General features: G+C 47.2%; 1 protein-coding gene across 1 annotated transcript in view; it reads left to right on the top strand.

Moving 5' to 3' along the window:
- Positions 1-24,074, top strand: part of LOC120035689 (protein bicaudal D homolog 1-like) — a 62,472-nt gene that overhangs the window by 33,338 nt on the left and 5,060 nt on the right. Inside the window, exons 4-7 of the mRNA XM_038982251.1 lie at positions 11,244-11,396; positions 12,855-13,328; positions 15,552-16,715; positions 16,930-17,081. Coding sequence (XP_038838179.1) covers positions 11,244-11,396; positions 12,855-13,328; positions 15,552-16,715; positions 16,930-17,081 — 1,943 coding nt within the window. The remainder of the gene's footprint in view (positions 1-11,243; positions 11,397-12,854; positions 13,329-15,551; positions 16,716-16,929; positions 17,082-24,074) is intronic.

Raw genomic sequence — 24,074 nt, 5'->3', positions numbered from 1 at the left:
ACCTGCTCACTTTCGGTTGCTTGAAAAGGAAATAATCTCCAAAATATCTTTATTTTTTAAGCAAGCCTTAGAAAGTTGGTTGCAATTTCAGTTTAATCCACCTGAAAGGACGGAACAAATAGTACAACAAATCTTGTGGTTAAATTCAAATATAGTAATTGATAAAAAAACTGTATTTATCGAAGAAATGTTTAAAAAAGGTATAATTTTTGTGAATGATATCATAAATAGGACTGGTGGAGTAATGTCACACATGCAGCTAACACAGACATATGGAAATGTCTGCTCTACCCAAAATTACAACCAATTAATTGCAGCATTACCACAAAAATGGAAGAGGCAGGTGGAAGGGGATAAAAGTAAGGAACTTGTATGTCGGCCTTATATTAAAGAACATAAATGGTTAAAGAAAAGTGTGATAAATAAAAACATATACCAATTTCATTTAAGGATCAAAAAACTTACAGCTGTGCCATATAAATTGCAAAATAGTTGGGAAGAGATTTTCGATGTACCCATTCCATGGCACATGGTGTATGAATTGATACGCAAAACAACGCCGGATTCAAAACTTCGAATTTTTCAATTTAAATTATTGTACAAAATTCTTGCAACTAATAGAATGTTATATATATGGGGGATACAATCTTCCCAGCTCTGTAGATTCTGCTGTGAGGAGGCAGAGTCATTAGACCATTTATTTTGGTATTGTCCGCATGTAGCTCGTTTTTGGTCACAGGTCCAGGAATGGTTGAAGAATTGCAACATTTGCGTAGAACTAACGCTACAGATAGCAATACTGGGGGATTTGAAAAGCCATAGTCAATCAATCAATAATATAATAATTATTTTAGCAAAAATGTTTATTTTTAATTTACAATCCGTGGAAGCTATGAGAATAGGAAGATTCAAATCTTTTGTGAAGCATCACAGCACAGTTGAAAAATATATGGCAAATAAAAATCCGAAATGGATGATGTTGGAAGATAGATGGGAAAGGTTGAGTGGAGCTGAAGGGTGGGACTAATAACAAGATAAACAATGTAGGGCATACGGGATCTGTGAAATGTGTATAGGTGCGGAGCTATTGTGAAATAGCACAGTTACAAGTGGAAATCAAACTGGATGGACAACAGAAATAGAGGAAGGACTAAGAACAAACAAGAGAGAACTATTATAAAGTAGACTGTGTCTGTAAAATGTGTATAAGATGTATAAATTGAAGGTAAAAACAGAAATGTTTATCAGTTTACTCCAATTGGGGGATCGGTGGTAGGGTTTGCGGGGAATAATAATAAAGGTATACTCTTTAAAAAAGTATGTATGTCTATGTAGGTATGTGTATGTATATATGTGTATATGTATGCATACGTGAATGGATATATATATTTACCCAAAAAAATATGGGGGATTGGAAATGATGCAGACAATTACATTGGAAGCAACATTCTTTCCGCAATATTAAGCTGATCCACCCCCCAAAAAAAAAAAAAAAAAAAAAAAAAAAATTCAAACCTGCTCTTAAACTTTCCTGACTGGACATGGAGAACACCTAACTGATGGACCCAAGCAAGGGAATCCCGGATCAGTGGGGAGGCTGAGCAGGCAGCCTGTGTAATCAGATTTCCAAAATGCAAATAGAGGGCTAATGGCTGCTGCCTCCTCACAATTACCTGTGCACCTGTGTATTTTCCTGCCATGTTCGAGGCACCATCGTAACTCTGCCCACGTAAGGCAGACATGGGCAAATCAACAACACATCAGTTGCCACTTTCGTAATGCCCTCGCCTGTTGTTTCCTACACCCTGTATAGCCCAATAAACGGTCAACATAACGCAGACAGACACTCTCCTGTTCAGCACCAGAGACATCTTGAGTATCATCAACAATTACTGAAAATTGTACAATCCGAAGAGACTTAATCTCAGCTGCAATGCCTCGAATGACTGTATTGGCCATGATGTTCAGAATTTCTTTCTGTGCTTTGAGGCCTGTGTACATTGTGGTACCCTCTGTTAACCAATTTAGTAAAATGGGATCATCCTCTTTTGCCCTAAGTTTCAAAAGCTGGTATAAATTCCCACTGTCATTCGTGTGGCCTCTAAAGGCTTGTCCCTGTCTTACTACATGCCTCACTGAACTAACAATTTTCATCAAGCAATGCCTTGCGTCCTCCTGCTGTTTACCCCACGCGCTGGATAATTGGACACTGGTTGGATTTAGTTGGTGTGCTGTTACAGTTACAAAGTGGTGGTGGGTTTGGCAGTTTTGATGTGCTGTGAATTTTTCAATGGCTTTTCTCCAGTTCCTAAATCCTGCACTAATGAAGGCAGCATCCGCTATTTGGCCAAAAGATGGCTGGCTTGAAAACCTGTCACGACTTCCGCCGAAGTCGGTCCCTCTCCTTGTTCGGGCGGTGTTCGGCGGTCGGCATCACCGGTCTTCTAGCCATCGCCGATCCACCTTTCATTTTCCATTTGTTTTGTCTTGTCTTCCCACACACCTAGTTCCAATTCCATAATTACATGTTGTGTATTTAACCCTCTGTTTCCCCCATGTCCTTTTCCTGAATTGTTGATTGCAAGAGTTTGTGCACGTTATGTCTGGCGTGCGAAGGGTTTTTTCCCATTGTATATATTTATTGTTTTTGTTCACGGTGATTTGTATTATTAAACTGTGCTGTTGTAACACAGTCTTTGCTCTCCTGCGCCTGACTTCTCTGCCGCCAGTACACACTCATTACAGAATTCTGGACCAAACTTATGGAGTCAGCAGGAGCAGGTACCCCGGGTATAGGGGTGGAGGAGCGCGTTCGGGAGCACGCAGCAATGCTCCACCGCCATGGACCGCGTTGTCCAGACAATGGACCGCTGGGAGAGACAGGGCGTTCTCCCAGCGCCTCCACCAGCACAACCGGTGTCTCCATTACGCGCCCCTCCTTCTCCTGGTCCCAGTGGGATTCGTCTCTCCCTTCCCCAGGAATATGATGAGACGGCTGCGAACTGCCAGGGGTTCCTATTACAACTGGACTTATACCTGGCAACCGTCCACCCGGCTCCTTCAGGCCGTGAGAGGGTGTCCGCCCTTGTCTCGTGCCTCATCAGGAAAGCCCTGGAGTGGGCCAACGCCGTGTGGAGAGAGGGAGATGCGGCGTTGGACCAGTTTGAGGAGTTCACCCGCCGCTTCCGGGCAGTCTTCGACCACCCGCCCGAGGGTAGAGCGGCCGGTGAGCACCTCTTCCATCTGAGGCAGGGGACGAGGAGCACCCAGGAGTTCGCCCTGGAGTTTCGGACCCTGGCTGCAGGCGCGGAATGGAACGACAGGGCCCTGATCAACCATTATCGCTGCAGTCTGCGCGAGGACGTCTGTCGGGAGTTGGCCTGCAGAGACACCACCCTCACGTTCGACCAGCTGGTGGACCTGTCCATCCGGCTGGATAACCTGCTGGCTACCCGCGGACGTTCAGATCGGGGTCTGTTGGTTCTATCCCTCCGTACCCCCTCTCCGATACCTATGGAGCTGGGAGGGGCGGTGCGCAGGGAGACCGGAGGGGGTTCCAGCTCGTGCACCATCTGTGGCCGCAGAGGGCACACTGCTGGTCGGTGCCGGGTTGGTTCCTCTGGGTATCGAGGCAGCAGGCAGGGCGCTCTGGCGCCACCCCAGGTGAGCCGGTACCATTCTCACCCAGAGCCCTCTGTTGCACATATGTTTGTGTATGTCACTTTCCCTGAGTTTTCCCCGCATTCCCATTATAAGGCACTCGTCGATTCATGCGCGGCTGTGAATTTTATAGATAAATAATTTGCCCATAGTTTAGGGATCCCTATTGTTCCTGTGGCTGTGCCCTTCCCCGTTCATGCCTTAGATAGTTGACCATTAGGGTCAGGGTTGATTAGGGGGGCCACCTTTCCTCTGGGCATGGTGACGCAGGGGGGTCACAGGGAGAGAATTAGTCTCTTCCTTATTGACTCTCCTGCGTTTCCCGTGGTGCTAAGCCTACCCTGGTTAGTTTGTCATGACCCCACTGTTTCTTGGCCAAAGAGGGCTCTCACGGGGTGGTCGCAAGAGTGCTCGGGGAGGTGTTTAGGGGTTTCCGTTGGTGCTACTACGGTGGAAAGTCCAGACCAGGTTTCCACCGTGCGCATTCCCCCTGAATATGCCGATTTGGCTCTCGCCTTCTCCAAAAAGAAGGCGACTCAATTACCACCCCATCGACGGGACGATTGTGCGATAAATCTACTTGGTAGACGCTGCACTTCCCAGGAGTCACCCGTATCCCCTCTCACAGGCGGAGACGGAGGCTATGGAAACATATGTCTCCGAATCCCTGCGTCAGGGGTACATTCGGTCCTCCACTTCACCCGAGGGAGGTCTGCGCCCGTGTATTGACTATCAGGGTATGAACCAGATAGTCAACGCACTGCTGAACGCACTGCTGCAGAGGGGCCCGGTGCGTTTGCAGTGGTCAGCTGAGGCGGACAGGGCTTTAGTCACCTGAGGGCTCTGTTTACCTCGGCTCCCGTGCTGGCCCATCCGGATCCCTCTTTGGCGTTCATAGTGGAAGTGGACGCGTCCGCGGCTGGTATAGGAGCTGTGCTCTCTCAGCGCTCGGGTACACCTCCGAAGCTCCGCCCCTGTGCTTTCTACTCGAAGAAGCTCAGCCAGGAGGAGCGAAACTATGACGTGGGGGACCCGGAGCTGTTGGCTGTCGTCAAGGCCTTGAAGGCGTGGAGACATTTGCTTGAGGGGGCTAAACACCCTTTTCTCATCTGGACTAACCATCGCAATCTGGAGTACATCCGGGCAGCGGGGAGACTGAACCCTCTTCAGGCAAGGTGGGCCATGTTTTTCACCTGTTTTGTGTTCACCCTTTCCTACAGACCAGGCTCCCAGAACGTGAAGGCAGACGCATTGTCCCAGCTGTATGACACAGAGGAGCGGCCCATGGATCCCACTCCCATACTCCCCGCCTCCTGCCTGGTGGCGCCGGTAGTGTGGGAGCTGAACACGGACATTGAGCAGACGTTACGTGCAGAGCTGTTAGTGGAATTAAATAATTCCTCTAATATACTCATTCATTAAATTCAATCTGTCTATTTATAAGAATTTGTAAGATACTTATTAACATAAAATAGACAGGATACAGTCTTATTAAAATTAGATAAGTGTTTATTCTCGGAGCACGCTGCCATTTGATCATAAACACAGGTTTATATACAAGATATGACGTCATAGGTTACAGAATAAGTCTCATTGTCCTGACAAATAGAAAACAGGTTCAAAAGTTCATTCCAACTTCACAGGGCACTCACATGACACACAATATAATCATTTATCCTGAAGGCTCACTATAATTTATTACCACTTTAGCAGACAACTCAAGATAATGGAAGACCTAAAAAGTTACCCACAGCCTTATCTAAACACCTCAGGGCTAAGTTGGGTCAGTTCAACCATAGTTTAACGACCCTTTCTGCTTATTTTATGACCCACAACACAAATCTCTTTTCACCAGGCATGCAGAGTTCAAATAGTTATAGTTTTATCTAAAGCTAGAATTTGTTTTAACTATTTATTAACAAAATTCCTAACAAGAGCCCGCTCCCATCCAGTGTCCCGCTGGGCGCCTGTACGTCCCGTCTGCTGTTCGTGACCGGTTGATATATTGGGCCCACACGTCACCCTCCTCTGGTCATCCTGGGATCGGTCAGACAGTGCGCTGTTTGAGCAGGAGGTACTGGTGGCCTACCTTGGCTAAGAACGTGAGGATTTATGTTTCCTCCTGCTCGGTGTGCGCCCAGTGTAAGGCTCCTAGGCACCTGCCCAGAGGGAAACTACACCCCTTACCCATTCCACAACGGCCTTGGTCGCACCTGTCGGTGGATTTTCTTACCGATCTTCCCCAATCACAGGGTAACGCCGCAATCCTGGTCATTGTGGATCGGTTCTCTAAGTCCTGTCGCCCCCTCTGCCCGGTCTCCCTACGGCCCTACAGACTGCGGAGGCCTTGTTCACGCACGTCTTCCGGCACTACGGGGTGCCTGAGGATATAATGTCTGATCGAGGTCCCCAGTTCACGTCTAGGATCTGGAAAGTGTTCATGGAACGTCTGGGGGTCTCGATCAGCCTTACTTCTGGGTTTCGCCCCGAGAGTAATGGGCAGGTGGAGAGAGTAAACCAGGATGTGGGTAGGTTTCTGCGGTTCTATTGCCAGGACCGGCCGGGGGAGTGGGCGGCACTCATGCACTGGGCCGAGATGGCACAGAACTCGCTTCGCCACTCCTCCACTAACCTCTCTCCCTTCCAGTGCTTACTGGGGTACCAGACGGTTTTGGCGCCTTGGCATCAGAGTCAGACCGAGGTTCCTGCGGTGGACGACTGGTTCAGGCGCGCAGAGGAGACATGGGAGGCTGTCCGTGTTCACCTTTAGCGGGCCGTGCTGCTCCAAAAGGAGAACGCAGATCGCCACCGCAGTGAGGCCCCGGTGTTCGCACCGGGGGACCGGGTCTGGCTCTCGACCCGAAACCTGCCCCTCCGCCTGCCCTGCCGGAAGCTGTGTCCGCGGTTTGTGGGGCCATTTAATGTCCAGTGGAGAGTGAACAAGGTTTGTTATAGGTTACAGCTTCCACCCGATTACCGTATTAACCCCTCGTTCCATGTGTCTCTCCTCAGGCCGGTGGTGGCTGGCCCGCTCCAGGAATCTGAGGTGCGGGAGGTTCCTCCGCCCCCTCTGGACATCGAGGGGGCCCCGGCGTACTCCGTTCGCTCCATACTGGATTCGAGGCATCGGGCGAGGGTCCTTCAGTATCTTGTGGAGTGGGAGGGGTACGGTCCGGAGGAAAGATGCTGGGTTCCGGTCGAGGACGTGTTGGACCCTTCAATGCTGCAGGAGTTCCACCGTCCTTGTCCGGATCGCCCTGTGCCTCGCCCTCCGGGTCGTCCCCGAGGCCGGTGTCGGCGCGCGGCTGGAGCCGCGCTTCAAGGGAGGGTACTGTCACGACTTCCCCCGAAGTCGGTCCCTCTCCTTGTTCGGGCGGTGTTCGGCGGTCGGCGTCGCCGGTCTTCTAGCCATCGCCGATCCACCTTTCATTTTCCATTTGTTTTGTCTTGTCTTCCCACACACTTGGTTCCAATTCCATAATTACATGTTGTGTATTTAACCCTCTGCTTCCCCCATGTCCTTGTCTGGAATTGTTGATTGCAAGAGTTTGTGCACGTTATGTCTGGCGTGCGAAGGGTTTTTTCCCATTGTATATATTTATTGTTTTTGTTCACGGTGATTTTTATTATTAAACTGTGCCGTTGTAACACAGTCTTTGCTTTCCTGCGCCTGACTCCTCTGCCGCCAGTACGCACTCATTACAAAACCCTTGGCTACAGTTATAGTTTGTTAACAATTGTTTACAGTTGTTTACAGTCACTATCACAATTCCAGTGGGTCAGAAGTTTACATACACTAAGTTGACTGTGCCTTTAAACAGCTTGGAAATTCCAGAACATTTTGTCATGGCTTTAGAAGCTTCTGATAGGCTAATTTACATCATTTGAGTCAATTGGAGGTGTGCCTGTGGATGTATTTCAAGGCCTAACTTCAAACTCAGTGCCTCTTTGCTTTACATCATGGGAAAATCAAAAGAAATCAGCCAAGACCTCAGAAAGAAAATTGTAGACCTCCACAAGTCTGGTTCATCCTTGGGAGCGATTTCCAAACGCATGTAGGTACCACATTCATCTGTATAAACAATAGTACGCAAGTATAAACTCCATGGGACCACGCAGCCGTCATTCCGCTCAGGAAGGAGACGCGTTCTGTCTCCTAGAGATGAACGTACTTTGGTGCGAAAAGTGCAAATCAATCCCAGAACAAGAGCAAAGGACCTTGTGAAGATGCTGGAGGAAACGGGTACAAAAGTATCTATATCCACAGTAAAACGAGTCCTATATCGACAGGGGGAGGCTTGCAAGCCGAAGAACACCATCCCAACCGTGAAGCACGGGGGTAGCAGCATCATGTTGTGGGGGTGCTTTGCTGCAGGAGGGATGTGCACTTCACAAAATAGATAGCATCATGAGGCAGGAAAATTATGTTTATATATTGAAACAACATCTCAAGACATCAATCAGGAAGTTAAAGCTTGTTCGCAAATGGGTCTTCCAAATGGACAATGACCCCAAGCATACTTCCATAGTTGTGGCAAAATGGCTTAAGGACAACAAAGTCAAGGTATTGGAGTGGCCATCACAAAGCCCTGACCTCAATCCTATAGAATATTTGTGGGCAGAACTGAGAAAGTGTGTGCGAGCAAGGAGGCCTACAAATCTGACTCAGTTACATCAGCTCTGTCAGGAGGAATGGGCCAAAATTCAACCAACTTATTGTGGGAAGCTTGTGGAAGGCTACCCTGAACGTTTGACCCATGTTAAACAATTTAAAGGCAATACTACCAAATACTTATTAAGTGTATGGAAACTTCTGACCCACTGGGAATGTGATAAAAGAAATAAAAGCTGAAATAAATCATTCTCTCTATTATTCTGACATTTCACATTCTTAAAATAAAGTGGTGATCCTAACTAACCTAAGGCAGGGATTTTTTTACTAGGATTAAATGTCAGGAATTGTGTAAAGCTAAGGTGTATGTCAACTTCCGACTTCAACTAAGTATTCACACCCCTGATTGGAAAATGGCTGTCTAGCAATTATCAACAACCATCTTGACAGAGCTTGAATCATTTTTTTAAAGAATAATGTGCAATTATTATACAATACAGCTGTCCTAAGCTCTTAGAGACTTAACCCATCCCGAGCATCCTCATCAAAAAAGCTGACTAGCATAGCCTAGCCTAACGGGACAGGGATATCATATAATATAATTTCAGGAAATCACAAGTCCAATACAGCAAATGAAAGATAAACATCTTGTGAATCCAGCTATCATTTCCGATTTTTAAAATGTTTTACAGCGAAAACACAATATGTATTTATATTAGCTAACCACAATAGCCAAACACACAACGCCATGTTTTCACCATGTTTCCACCGCATAGGTAGCTTTCACAAAACCCAGAAATAGAGATAAAATGAATCACTAACCTTGAACAACTTCATCAGATGACAGTCTTATAACATCATGTTATACAATACATTTATGTTTTGTTCGAAAATGTGCATATTTGAGGTATAAATCGTAGTTTTACATTGCAGCCACCATCACAAATAGCACCAAAACAGCCAGAATAATTACAGAGAGCAACGTGAAATACATAAATACTCATCATAAAACATTTATGAAAAATACATGATGTACAGCAAATGAAAGATAAACATCTTGTGAATCCAGCCAATATTTGCAATTCTTTAAGTGTTTTACAGCGAAAACACAATATAGAATTATATTAGCTTACCACAATAGCCAAACACACAAAGCCATTTATTCACCGCCAACATAGCTTTCACAAAAACCAGCAATAGAGATCAAATTAATCACTAACCTTTGGACAACTTCATCAGATGACAGTCTTATAACATCATGTTATACAATACATTTATGTTTTGTTCGAAAATGTGCATATTTAGAGCTGCAAATCGTGGTTATACATTGTGAATACGTAGCAACAATTCACCAAAATGTCCGGAGATATTTTGGACAGTCACCTAATCTAACCAAAGAACTCATCATAAACTTTACATAAAAGACTTGTTGTATGGCAAATGAAAGATACACTGGTTCTTAATGCAACCGCTGTGTTAGATTTAAAAAAATAACTTTACTACAACATACAGCATGCATTATTGTGAGACAGCGCTCACCTATTCTCCGCCATGTTGGAGCCAACATATTACACAAAAATACGAAATAACATAAATATTCTCTTACTTTTGCTGATCTTCCATCAGAATGTTGTGCAAGGAGTCCTATTTCCAGAATTAATCATTGTTTGGTTTTAGAATGTCCATTTTTTCTGTCAAATTAGCAACTTTGGCTAGCATTGTGGCGCGAACATGCCCATCAACTCTCGGCGCCTGGAACGAAAAATTCCAAAATTCCCAATAAACGTCGAATAAACTGGTCAAACTCGGTTGAAAATCCTACTTTATGATGTTCTTCTCATATGAATTGTAACGGCAGTCTAAGTCGTCCTCCTCCTCAGACGAGGAGAGGCGAGAAGGATCTGAGGACCAATGTGCAGCGTGGTAATTTTCCATGATTTAATTAACACAAAACAAGACACTATACAAAATGACAAAACAAACTAACCGTCACAGTCCTAGCTGGTGCAGACAAAACACAAAGACAGGAAACAACCACCCACAATCCCCAACACAAAACAAGCCACCTATATATGATTCTTCATCAGGGACAACGATTGACAGCTGTCTCTGATTGAGAACCATATTAGGCTGAACACAGAAACAGACGAACTAGACACACAACATAGAATTCCCACCCAGCTCACGTCCTGACCAACACTAAACAAGCAAAACACATAAGAACTCTGGTCAGGACGTTACATGAATCCAATAAAATCAGAGCCGGAGCAATTCGTAGTGTATACCGAACGCTTTTCAGAAGACAATGTGAGGTTCCCCAGCGCGCAGCTGAATACTGACGATAGGGCGGACATGTCACTCCAAAAGCTCTTATTCGGCCTCACATCAAGCTAGACACCCCATTCAACCTTCTACTGCCTGTTGACATCTAGTGGAAGGCGTATGAAGTGCATACAGATCCATAAATAAAAGCCAGTTGAATAGGCAGGCCCTGACACAGAGCCTCATTTTCAGAATTTTCACTTCCTGTATGGAAGTTTGCTGCCAAATGAGTTCTGTTTTACTCACAGATATAATTCAAACAGTTTTATAAACTTCAGAGTGTTTTCTATCCAATAGTAATAATAATATGAATATTGTATGATCTAGAACAGAGTACGAGGCCGTTTAATTTGTGCACGATTTTTTCCAAAGTGAAAACACCCCCCCTATTCACAAGAAGTTAACCAGAAAGACTCACTGCTGTAATTGTTGCCAAAGGTGATTCTAACATGTATTGGGGTGTGAATTCTTAAGTAAATGAGATATTTCTCTATTTCATTTTCAATACATTAGCCAAAAAGGGTTTTTACATGTTTTCAAAATGTGGAATAAGTCAAGGGGTTTGAATACTTTCTGAAGACACTGTATATATTGATCTGTTGAATTGCTTGCAGATTATGACCCGACAGTCCTTCTCTTTCCTTCCCAGAGTAATGAGATGCTGGAGCTGCAGCGGAGCAGGATGAGAGAGGAAATCAGGGAGTATAAATTCAGAGAGGCGCGACTCCTACAGGACTACACTGAGCTGGAGGAGGAGAACATCACCCTGCAAAAACTAGTGTCCACCCTCAAACAGAACCAGGTCAGCATCAACACCATTACTTTTGATGGTTTACTGCACGCCAGTGGAGGCTGGTGGGGGGCGCTATAGGAGGATGGGCTCATTGTAATGGCTGGAATGAAATTAATGGAACGGAGTCAAACATGTGGTTTCCATATGTTTGATTTGTTTGATACTGTTTATATTCAGAACCACATTCCTGTAAAGATTAGAGAGGATCTCATTTTAAATACTGTTGAAGTAAGATGGCTACAGGTTCATCTGCCACAAGCCCATTCTTGTGGGAAGCTGCTATAGAGCACCAACTGCTAACAGTCAGTATCTGGAAAACATGTGTGAAATGCTTGATAATGTATGTGATATCAACAGAGGTATTTTTTATGGGTGATTTTAAATATTGACTGGCTTTCATCAAGCTGCCCACTCAAGAAAAAGCTTCAAACTGCAACCACTGCCTGCAACATGGCTCAGGGCTCAGTCAACCAACCAGACTATCTACAAACAGCACAGTAATGAAATCATCAACATGTATTGATCACATCTTTATTAATGCTGCAGAAATGTGCTTGAAAGCAGTATCCAGATCCATCGGATGTAGTGATCACAATATAGTAGCCATATCTAGGAAAACCAAAGTTCCAAAGGCTGGGCCTAATATAGTGTATAAGACGTCATACAATACGTTTTGTAGTGATTCCTATGTTGTTGATGTAAAGAATATTTGTTGGTGTGTAATGAGGAGCAAATAGACGTTGTACTTGACACATTTGTGAAATTGCTTATTCCAGTTACTAATAAGCATGCACCCATTAAGAAAATGACTGTAAGAACGGTTAAATCCCTGTGGATTGATAAGGAATTGAAAAATTGTATGGTTGAGAGGGATTAGAGGGATGAGGCAAAAGGAATGGCAAATAAGTCTGGCTGCACAACCGATTGGCAAACATACTGCAAATTGAGAAATCATGTGACTAAACTGAATAAAAAGAAGAAGAAACTTCACTATGAAACCAAGATAAATGACTAAGAATGATAGTAAAAATCATTCATTGAATCAGATGGCTCATTCATCACAAAACCGACTGATATTGCCAACTACTTTAATAATTGTTTAATTGGCAAGATTAGCAAACTTAGGCATGACATGGCAGCAACAAACGCTGACACTACACATCCAAGTATATCTGACCAAATTTTGAAAGACAAGAATTTTTGAATTCGCTTTGAATTGACAACAGACTTTCAGCATGCTTATAGGGAAGGACATTCAACAAGCACAGGAACTTTTTAGTCTTTTTTTTTTTATCTGACCTTAAACCTACTTACAATGTACTTTACTTGACCCTATCCTCTTTCTGTGTCCTTTGTGTCCTTTCTGTCTGACTGTCCTCTATGTGTGTCCCCTTTACTCTATCTGTGTGTCCCTTTTCCCTCCTGTCCTCTGTCTGTCCCCTGTCCCCTGCTCCCCCTCTCCACCAGGTGGAGTATGAGGGTCTGAAGCATGAGATCAAGGTTCTGGAAGAGGAGACGGTGCTGCTGAACAGCCAGCTGGAGGATGCTGTGCGTCTGAAGGACATCTCTCAGTCCCAGCTGGAAGAGGCTCTGGACACCCTGAAAATTGAGAGGGAGCAGAAGAACAGCCTGAGGAAGGAGCTAGCCCACCACATCACCCTCAGCGACAGTGTGTACGGGGCTGGAGCCCACCTGGCTCTCACCGCCACTGTCGACGGGCTTAAATTTGCCACCGAAGAGGTCGGGAGTAATGGTACAGCCATGCATAATGGAGCCAACGGGAATGAGGATAGCAACGGCCACTGTAATGGACACCTGGGATTGGCTACGATGAACGGCGACTACCGGCTGCCCAGGGAGGGGTTGCATGGTCCTGTGTCTGACCTCTTCAGCGAGCTCAACCTGTCTGAGATGCAGAAAGTAAAAAAGCAGCTATTTCAGGTGGGTCTCTAGTCTAGATGAACAGTTGAGAGACATAGTGTGTTCTTCTCACTACTATGGCTGAGTGATTGTTAGCCTGGTCTCAGATCTTTTGTCCTGTCTTGCCAGGCTAAGTTATTGTTGGGACCAGGCTAAGTTATTGTTGTGACAATGTTCAAGGGAGGTTGTACCTGGGTCTTGTTGTTACCAGGGAGTATTTTAATATCCTTCATCCAACCACCTTCCTCATTTGCTCTGAGCAAATCAATGTGGTTAGAGAGACAAAACCAGTGATTTACACACCCAATGCATTAGGAGACTGTTATCGACCTCCTCTGTCCACAGCACATTTCATTAAGGAATGGGAGTGTCTCACCAGCATCATTGGACAACCTAACAACCTGGCCCTCTGATAACAACCGTCCTGTCATCACACTACTGCAGCCTGCAGCCAACCAATGACAAGGTGATGACATTTTGAGAACAAGACCCCCCCCCCAAAAAAGCTTGTCAGATGTCATCCATCTTTTATTCTCTAACAGACCATGAGTCTGTGACCACGCTCATTATGATTTACCAATGGCTTTACATGACTAGTTTCAGAGCTGTTTTGGACTCAAAAGACTTCTGTCTCAGAAGGGCCATAGGGGGCTGATTTGGATGATTGTGGGGACATGTATTAACAATAGCAGGGGGAGAGTAGAACGGTAGGAGTGGAGGAGGACGGCGTGTGCCATGGGGAGGCCTGTCAAGGCGATTAGTGTCCGACAGCGCAGCGCAGGGCGGAGGATCCAGAGGAGAGTGGAAGGAAGGCAGAGAAAGAAAGACAGGCTGCCGCACTACTACGCTGCTTAGAGACAGAGGACAGGAATAGAAGCCCTTACAAGACAAGAGTACAGAGGGATAACACACACACACACTGTTTAAGAGAATGCCTAGCAATGAATAGAAAGCTTACTTGTTTTTCTTACTCAGGTCAGTGGGGAAATGAATGATTACATTTGTGGATCCAAACTGTATTACTGTAGAGGTTTGAATGTCTCTATAAATGGATGTCCCCTCTTGGATTAATCACGGTTCCATTATCCCTAAAGTAGACAACAGCAGGTTCTTAATTGCTTTCAGTAGAGGGCTGCTTTAATTTGTCATCCTCACAGTGCTGTAATTTATATCTGTTCCCAACAAGCATTACATTAAACTCACTCAATTTAACCTCAATAGTAACCATATAAAATACGAGATAAACATTTGGTATAAAACTAAAACATAAAAGTGGTTTATAATTAAGGAATAAGGCTCGGGGGGATGTGATATATGGCCAATATTCCATGACTAAGGGCTGTTCTTATCTGCAACGCCATTGCGGAGTGCCTGGATACAGCCCTTAGCCGTGGTATATTGTCCTTTTACCACAAACCTCCGAGGTGCCTTATTCTATTATAAACTGGTTATCAACGTAATTACAAGAGTAAAAGACATGTTTTGTCATTCCCGTGGTATATGGTCTGATATACTATACTATAGCTTTCAGCCAATCAGCATTCAGGGCTCGAACCACCAAGATTATAATTCCTGTTATATATCTCCTGAGAGGCCCCCAAACCTATTTTTTTCTCAATGGGTGAAAAATGAAATATCTGATTGCTGATGCTATGGCTATGCATACAAATCAGTGGATCAGTTCTGTGTGAGAATTTACAGATTGAGCTTTGTATTGTTTTACCTTTATCTCTGTCTGTAGAGACGTGTAGATAACCTGGGACTGTGCAGTACCTTTGTATTTATAGGGTGTTGTCTGGTCAGAGGACAGGAACAGACACAAAATTATAAGACACAATATTCTGTTCTTTCAAGTGATCTCTTGCCAGGTTTCACAGTAGTGGAGTGGAAATCTCTCAGCTCACCTGTGGTACAGTTCTAATAGGTCAAATCTGAGGTCCCAGATGGCAACCTACACACACACACACACACACGCACACACACTAGTCAGACAGGGTTATTTATGGGACTAGCGTACTGTACTGCTGAACTCATTGAAAGTTTCGCTGTTTGACTGCTTCTAAACTTTCTTCAATAATTAATTTTACTTTGTTTCCCTGGGCCTCTTCCAATAGTCAGCCAATAGGGGATGGCTGACTAGCTCCTCTGATATGATGACTGATCACAAATACGTTAAACTGTCTGTGGTAATGCTGGTCTGGTCTGAGTGGTCCTCACCCTGCAGTATGTCCTCCCGACCTATAGGTGGAGCGTGAGAAGTCATGCCTCCTGATGAACCTGCAGGAGTCCCAGACCCAGCTGCAGCACATGCAGAGCGCCCTGACGGAGCAACACGAGTACGTCCAACGCCTCACCGAGGGTGTCAACGTCATGAAGCACCTCCAAAGTGACAAGGAGATGGCTGATGCTCAGGAGTCTGAGAAGTCCAACGGGTCGCCCTCGCCCTGTCACCGCGACTACGAAGTGGACATCCACGGGATGGACATCCTGGAGTGTAAGTACAAGGTGGCAGTAACCGAGGTGATCGACCTGAAGGCGGAGCTAAAAGCCCTGAAGGAGAACTATAACCAGTGTGTGGAGGGCCAGGTGGAGGAGCGGAGCAGCAGCGATGGGAAGGACCAGGCTCTGGACGAGCAGGTCAACCGGCTGGAGCAGAGCTGCCAAGATTCCCACGATAGGGTGGTGTGTTTGGAGGCGGAACTAAAGACGGCGACGGGTGTGGCCTCAGAGAGCCACAGCATGCTGAACACAGCGCAGGACGAGCTGGTAACATTCAGCGAGGAGCTGGCCCAGCTCTACCACCACGTGTGTCTCTGCAACAATGAGACGCCCAACCGCGTCATGCTGGACTACTACCGCCAGAGCCGTAATACCCGCAGCAGCAGCATCAAGGGCTCTGAGGACCCCCGGGCACTCCTCTCCCCCCGCCTGGCTAGACGCCTCGCCGCTATCAACGCAGGGTTCTCCGAGGCCCCATGGAGCCCCATAGACTCGCCCTCCAAAGAACCCCCCAGTGGGGACAACGGGGAAACAGGGAGGGAGTCCCCAGCACCAGGCAGCCAGGGGAGCCCAACCCGCACCCTCATGGGCTCCCCGGTCATCAACGGCACCAACGGCCCTACCTCCTCCTCCCCCGTGCCTCCCGAGGCAAGTGGAGATCTGCGTAAGGAGCCCATGAACATCTACAACCTGAACACCATCATCAGGGACCAGATCAAACACCTGCAGAGGGCCGTGGACCGCTCCCTCCAGCTGTCTCGACAGAGGGCAGCCGCCCGGGAGCTGGCCCCCTTGTTCGACAAGGACAAGGAGGCCTGCATGGAGGAAATCCTCAAGCTCAAGTCACTCCTCAGCACCAAGAGGGAGCAAATTGCCACGCTCAGACTGGTGCTCAAAGCCAACAAACAGGTGAGCAGAGCACTAGGGTTGAGAACCTCTGGTTCCAGATCTGGGACTAGGCCACTACCTGGGAATGTTATCACATTGTTTTGAGCATTCTCTAACAGGTTTGATCAATGTTCCTTTGCATAGAACATTACATTTTTTGGTAGAGATATAAAGTCGAAACCACATGTTTAAAATCTGATATCTTGAATTGAACTTAACCCACTCTCTATTCCAGACTGCAGAGGTGGCACTGGCTAATCTAAAGAGCAAGTATGAGAATGAGAAGTGCATGGTGACAGAGACCATGATGAAGCTGAGGAACGAGCTGAAGGCTCTGAAGGAGGACGCCGCCACCTTCTCCTCTCTCAGGGCCATGTTCGCCACCAGGTCTGTCTGTCTGTCTGTCTGTCTGTCTGTCTGTCTGTCTGTCTGTCTGTCTGTCTGTCTGTCTGTCTGTCTGTCTGTCTGTCTGTCTGTCTGTCTGTCTGTCTGTCTGTCTCTGTCTTTCTCGCTGTCTGTCTCTCTCTCTCTCTGTCTCTCTGTCTCTGTCTCTCTGTCTCTGTCTGTCTCTCTCTCTCTCTGTCTCTCTCTCTCTGTCTCTCTCTCTGTCTGTCTTTCTCTCTCTCTCTGTTTGTCTTTCTGTCTCTCTCTCTGTTTGTCTCTCTGTCTCTGTCTCTGTCTCTCTCTCTGTCTCTGTCTCTGTCTCTCTGTCTCTCTCTCTCTGTGTCTCTCTGTCTGTATGTGTGTCTCTCTCTGTGTCTCTCTGTCTGTATGTGTGTCTCTCTCTGTCTGTATGTGTGTCTCTCTCTGTCTGTCTGTGTCTCTCTCTCTCTGTCTGTCTGTGTCTCTCTCTCTCTGTCTGTCTGTGTGTCTCTCTATGTCTGTCTGTTTGTCTCTCTTTGTCTGTCTGTCTCTGTCTGTCTGTGTGTCTCTGTCTGTCTGTGTGTCTCTGTCTGTCTGTGTGTCTCTCTCTGTCTGTGTGTCTCTGTCTGTGTCTGTCTGTCTCTCTCTCTGTCTCTCTCGCTCCCTCTCTCTCTCTCTCGCTCTGTCTCTCTCTCGCTCTGTCTCGCTCTGTCTCTCTCTCGCTCTCTCTCACTCTGTCTCTCTCGCTCTGTCTCTCTCTCTCTCGCTCTGTCTCTCTCTCTGTCTCTCGCTCTCTCTCTGTCTCTGTCTCTCGCTCTCTCGCTCTCTCTCTCGCTCTCGCAGTGCATGCTGGGTGTTTTTGGAGTTTGAGTGTTTGGTGTGGAAAGCTCTATCCTAACTAACTTTCTTGATTCTTTTCTTTACATGTTATTTTCTATGGTGGAGGGTTAATGCAGTATTTGTTTTAGCGGTATCCAAAGTTTTTTTTTCAAAGTTAGGGTGGAAGAGGACAGAGTAACTTTCCTGGAGTTTGTAAGGTGTGGTGTGCGCGATGGCTTCTCAGCCTAGCGCGGAGGAGACGCTGTCGATACAGCATGGATTCAGGTGTGTTCCTGAGAACGGAGTTAAGGTGGAGGAGGTTCTGCTCGCGGTCGGCGAACAGGTAGGAGCTGAGTTTATACATTCTGCTTCTAGAATGAACAAAGCTGTGGTTGTGTTCATGAAAAGGGCTAATTTGGTTGGTAGGCTAATTGCTAGCGGAATATTTGTAAGGGATGTGTTGGTGTCAATTTCACCTCTCTCTACCCCTTCAACAAGAGTTGTAGTGGCAAATTTGCCTCCGTTTATTACGGATGATCAAATTAGGAAAGAGCTGAGTCGTTTTGGTAAGTTTGCTAGCGGTTTCCGTGTACTGTCAGCAGGGTTTCAGGCAGATGCCGTTAAGCACGTTGTTTCGTTCCGGAGGCAAGTGTTTATGTTTCTGAACAACAACGAGCAACAGCTAAATGTGCACTTTAAAGTGAGACATGGGGAGGGGCTCTATGCAGGTTTTGCCAGCACAGATAGTCTCCGGTGTTTTGAATGTGGGGATTTGGGGCACAAGAGTTTTGCGTGCCCACACAAAGGCCGTAGACAAGGTGAGGGCACAAGCGCCAGTGGGGGAAATCGAGGTCAAAGTGCAGGGGGTAAGGAGATGCAGACAGCAGAGGCTGGGCCTAGTCAGGCTAGAGATGGTGGTGTAGATGAGGCTGGGCCTAGTCAGGCTAGAGATAGTGGGGTAGCTGTAGCTGAGTTTAGTCAGGCTAGAGATGGTGGGGTAGTGGAGGCTGGGTCTAGTCAGGCTAGAGATGGTGGGGTAGCTGAGGCTGGGTCTAGTCAGGCTAGAGATGGTGGGGTAGTGGAGGCTGGGTCTAGTCAGGCTAGAGATGGTGGGGAAGCAGAGGCCGGGTCTAGTCAGGCTAGAGATGGTGGGGTAGCTGAGGCTGGGCCTAGTTATGCTATGGAGGGTGGTGTAAAGGGTGTTGGGTCTAGGCAGGATATGGATGGTGGTATAGCAGAGGCTGAGTCTAGTCAGGCTATGGATGGTGGGGTAGCTGAGGCTGGCCCTAGTCATGCTATGGAGGGTGGTGTAGATGATGCTGGGCCTAGTCATGCTATGGAGGGTGGTGTAGATGATACTGGGTCTAGTCAGGTTATTCTAGTGGATGAGGAGAGTATAGTGGGGAAGTGTAAGAGATTAGGGGGGGAGGAGGAGGGTGTCAAGCGGAAAAGGAAAAAGGGTGTGGACAAAGGCACCATGGAAATGTTGCCAGTTGCTGTGGGTGAGGCCCTAACCAGAGAGAAAGGGCAGGTGGTCAGGGTGGGAGATAGAGAAGAGGAGGAAAGTGAGTCTGAGGAAGAGGATGAGGAGTTATTTTTTTCAGACTCCTCTTCAATTGGCCCGAAGCTGACAGCCAGTCAACCAGAGGGGTCTAAGTACACGTTGAGAGAACTGACAAGGTTCCTGAATGAGACTAAGGGGAAAAAAGTTAATCTTGAGGCTTTTTTTCCTGATCCTAGAAAGTTTGTAAGATCAGTACAACATGCTATGAGAAATGAGGGGCATGGTGTCCTCTCACCCAGGAAACGGTTTACGTTGAGGAAGTGGGTCACAACAGTGCGTAAAGGTTTACCTTCAGACACTGTTTAAATGTTTAATTTCTTTCTGACACTGGGGCTTTTTGAGCTTTGCTATTGGTCTATTTCTCTGCTGGCTTTTCTCCCACTTCTTATGGAGACTCTTCGGGTAGGCTCGCTTAATATAAATGGCTCCAGAGATGCGGGAAAGAGGAGTGTGTTGGGTGAATATGTAAAACAACAGAAAGTACATGTGTTGTTTCTGCAGGAGACACATAGTGATGTGTTGAATGAAGTCGATTGGGGGCTCTGGTGGAAAGGGGCAAGTGTGTTGAGCCATGGGACAAATCTTAGTGCAGGGGTGGCAGTCCTTTTTGCACCGGGTCTGTCTGTAAAAATTTGCTCCTCAAAGGAGGTGTGTAAGGGCAGGTTGCTTGTTGTTAAAGCAGAAATTCACAGCATGGGTTTTGTTTTTATAAATGTGTATGCGCCTAACACAGGGAGAGAAAGAGGGGTTCTATTTGGGAGTCTTAGACAGGAACTCTCACAAGTAACGCCTGAGGAGACGCTGGTGATCGGAGGTGACTGGAACTGTACAATGGATTTTACAAAAGACAGAAATGGGGAAGAGCCTCATTCAGTGTCAGTGGGAGTGTTAGGGGACATCATTAATCAGTTTGACCTAGTGGATGTTTGGAGAACTAAACATCCAAACACAAGACAGTATACATGGGTGAAGGTCTTTGGGGCTAGGGTGAGTGCAGCCCGACTTGATCGTTTTTACATGTCTAGGAATCAGAGCAATAGGCTGTTGGGCGCTACCATTCTCCCGGTGGGTTTTTCAGATCACCACATAACCATGGCTCGGCTGTCTATTTCACCAGGGCCCCGGCAGGCATCTTATTGGAAGTTCAATGTAAAGCTCTTACAAGATGCCACTTTTTGCTCAGGTTTCCAGACTTTTTGGGAAAGGTGGGGGCAGCGAAGAGAGGAGTATGAGTCTCTGAGTCAATGGTGGGATGTGGGGAAAGTGCAAATTCGGCTTTTCTGTCAACAGTACACAGCTCTCTCATCCTCAGAGGCTAGGAGAGTATTGGGGGAACTAGAGCGGTGTATTAGTGAGATGGAGGTAGAGATGGTGGGGCAAGGCAATGTAGGCCTCCAGGCTAATTTAGCCGAATTACGTAGGGACCTGGGCAGTTTTTTCCAGGTTAAAGCAAAGGGAGCACTTGTAAGAGCTAGGTTCTCCATGCTCAAGGAGATGGATGCTCCCAGCTCCTTCTTCTTTGGTTTGGAAAGACAGAGCAGTGAAGCCAAGGGTATGCATTGTTTACGGCTCTCTGATGGGCGGGTGACCTCTGTGGTGGGGGAGATGCGGGAGCGGACTGTGGAGTTTTATACTGAATTGTATAGGGCAGAAATGTGTGATCCTATGTGTGCTCAGGTCTTGTTCGCAGGACTCCCTAAGCTCTCTCGGGCACAGAGGGATGAAATGGACATTCCTCTGTTGTCACATGAACTGGCAGAGGCCGTAACCCAGATGTCCCCCGGTCGTGCACCGGGGGTCGATGGACTCCCAGTGGAGTTTTACAAAAAATTCTGGGGAATAATTGGACAGGACTTCTTCTGCGTCTTGCGTGAATGCGTCGGGGTAGGAGAGTTGCCGATGAGCTGCCGTCGGGCGGCTCTGACTCTCCTGCCCAAAAAAGGGGACTTGTGTGAACTTAAGAACTGGAGGCCTGTGGCATTACTCTGTGCGGACTACAAGATTTTTGCCAAGGTCCTCTCTAACAGACTGAAGTCCCATCTGGACTCTATAATACACAAGGACCAGACATATTGTGTACCGGGACGCTCAATCACGGACAACTTGTTCTTGATTAGGGACATGTTGGACTTGTCGAGAGGTTCTAATGTGAACTTTGGACTGGTCTCTTTAGATCAAGAGAAGGCCTTTGATAGAGTGGATCATGAGTATCTGTTTAATGTGATGTCTGTGTTTGGGTTTGGGAAGAGTTTTGTGACCTGTGTGAAGCTGTTGTATGCTGGGGCGTCATGTATGGTTAAGGTGGGAGGGGGGCTCAGTAGGCCAGTCTGGGTGAGACGGGGCATTAGACAAGGATGCCCTCTATCTGGGCAGCTATACACACTAGCCATTGAGCCTTTTTTAGGACTGCTACGCAGGAGACTGCAGGGAGTGTGCTGGACAGGCATGGGTGTGGTGACAGGAATAGCAGTCTCAGCATATGCAGATGATGTTTCTGTGATGGTCAGGGATGGGCAAGATATGCAGGAACTAGAGACCAGTCTGAAGGTGTACGAGGGAGCTTCATCAGCTAAGGTAAACTGGGGAAAGAGCAAAGCTCTGTTATGTGGGGCATGGGGGGATAGGGCTCCTCCTCTCCTTCCAGGGGGTTTGCAGTGGGGTTGTGAAGGGCTTAAAGTGTTGGGGGTGTACCTGGGCTCGGAGAGGTGGGTCAGGAAGTACTGGGAGGGGCTGTCACAGGCAGTGGTGTCAAGACTGGCCAGGTGGAGGTGGCTCCTATCTCAAGTGTCATATAGAGGGAGGGTGCTGATAATTAACAACCTGGTGGCATCTTCCTTGTGGCATAAACTGGCTGTCCTCAACCCCCCCGCCGGTCTGCTTGCAGACCTGCAACGCAAGCTGGTGGACTTCTTTTGGTCGGGACATCACTGGCTGAAGGCAGCAGTGTTGTACATGACCGTCCACGAAGGAGGACAGGGCCTGGTGGAACTGGAGAGCAGGATGGCTGCTTTCCGGCTAAAGGCGGTGCAGAGACTGCTGTACCATACTGATGTTGGCTGGAGGGAACCAGCATGCGCACTGCTGAGGAGAGCTGGCAGATTAGGGTTGGACCGGCAGCTGTTCCTCATGAAGCTGGAGAGGCTGAGTACAGCAGGTCTCTCAGAGTTTTACTCTGCGGTGCTGAGGACCTGGCAGCTATTAAGGCCCACACGAGAAGGGGGTGTGGAGCCTGGGCAGTGGGTGTGGGAGGAGCCTATTTTCCACAACCCAGCCATCCCTTTGAGATCGGTTCAGTCTGCCACCCTGCAGAGGCAACTGATGGCAGGGGGTGTACAAAGGCTAGGTGACCTGAGAATGCTGGGAGAGGAGGGGTGGAAAACCCCGGAGGTCTTGGCTCAACAAACAGGAATAACGTCTCTTAGGCTGCTGGAGAGATTCCTGGAGGAGGTCCAGGAGGCACTGTCTGAGCAGGTAAGGGGGGTGTTTGAGAGGCCAAAGGGAGAGGGGCCACCAATGTTTCCGCCACTGCAGGTGACGGCAGAGACTGGAGACTGGCAAGGGGGTCTGGAGGACTTGTTAGATTTTAACACTCCGAGCCTGGGGGAGTTTGAGGGGGTGGGAGGTAAAGCCCTCTACAACCTCTGCGTTAAGGTTAGGAACATTAGAAGCCTAACAGGAGTGAAGGCACATCAGTGGCAGGGGGTATGTGGGGTGGAGAGTATGGTGGGGTTTAGATGGAGGGCGCTCTACAAACCCCCAGTACCAAAGAGGTCAGGGGACCTCCAGTGGAGGGTTCTTCATGGAGCCCTGGCCACTAACAGCTGGTTGGCACGGGTTGATCCGGGAATTGGGCAGGGGTGTCCTTTCTGTCAAATGAAAGAAACTGTGATTCATGTGTTTTCTGTGTGCACCAGGTTAATGCCATTAATGTCTCTGTTGGAATGTCTGTGTGAGAGGTTGGGGGTGGTTTTTGCTGTTGGGATGTTTATAATGGGATACAGGTATTCGAGTAAGGAGAAAGCAAAATGTGTGTTGTTGAATTTTCTGTTTGCTCAGGCAAAGTTAGCTATTTGGCTAACAAGGAGAAACAGGGTCAAAGGTGGGGGGATAACAGACCCTTTACTACTGTTTAATGGGATGGTCTCTGTGCGCCTTAGGCTTGAGTTTGAGTTCTATAAAATGATAAAATGTGTGGAGATGTTTGAAGAGATATGGTGTGTTGGGGGGGCTGTCTGTACAGCTGGGGAAGATGTTTTGGATATACGGTTGTAGTAGTGGGTATTGTTTTTGTGTATGGTGATTTGTATCATTTGGTAGATGGAAAGGTGAGTATGGTACATGTATGCAGTACAGGCTATATTTTGGTTTTTTTATTTTGGGGGGGGGGGGGGGTGGCGAGTTTGAAATGAAATGAGAATGTTTCAGTAAAGAAAGACAAAAAGTCAAAGTCTCTCTCGCTCTCTCTCTCGCTCTCTCTCTCGCTCTGTTTGTCTCTCTGTCTCTGTCGCTGTCTCTGTCTCTCTCTCTGTATCTCTCTCTCTTTCTCTGTCTCTCTCTCTCTCTCTGTCACTCTCTGTGTCTGTCTGTCTGTGTGTCTCTCTCTGTCTGTCTGTGTGTCTCTCTTTGTATGCCTG

Source organism: Salvelinus namaycush, unplaced genomic scaffold (assembly GCF_016432855.1).
Source record: "Salvelinus namaycush isolate Seneca unplaced genomic scaffold, SaNama_1.0 Scaffold1094, whole genome shotgun sequence".
Taxonomy (NCBI): Eukaryota; Metazoa; Chordata; class Actinopteri; order Salmoniformes; family Salmonidae; genus Salvelinus; species Salvelinus namaycush.
This window is presented reverse-complemented; position numbering and strand designations above follow the sequence as displayed.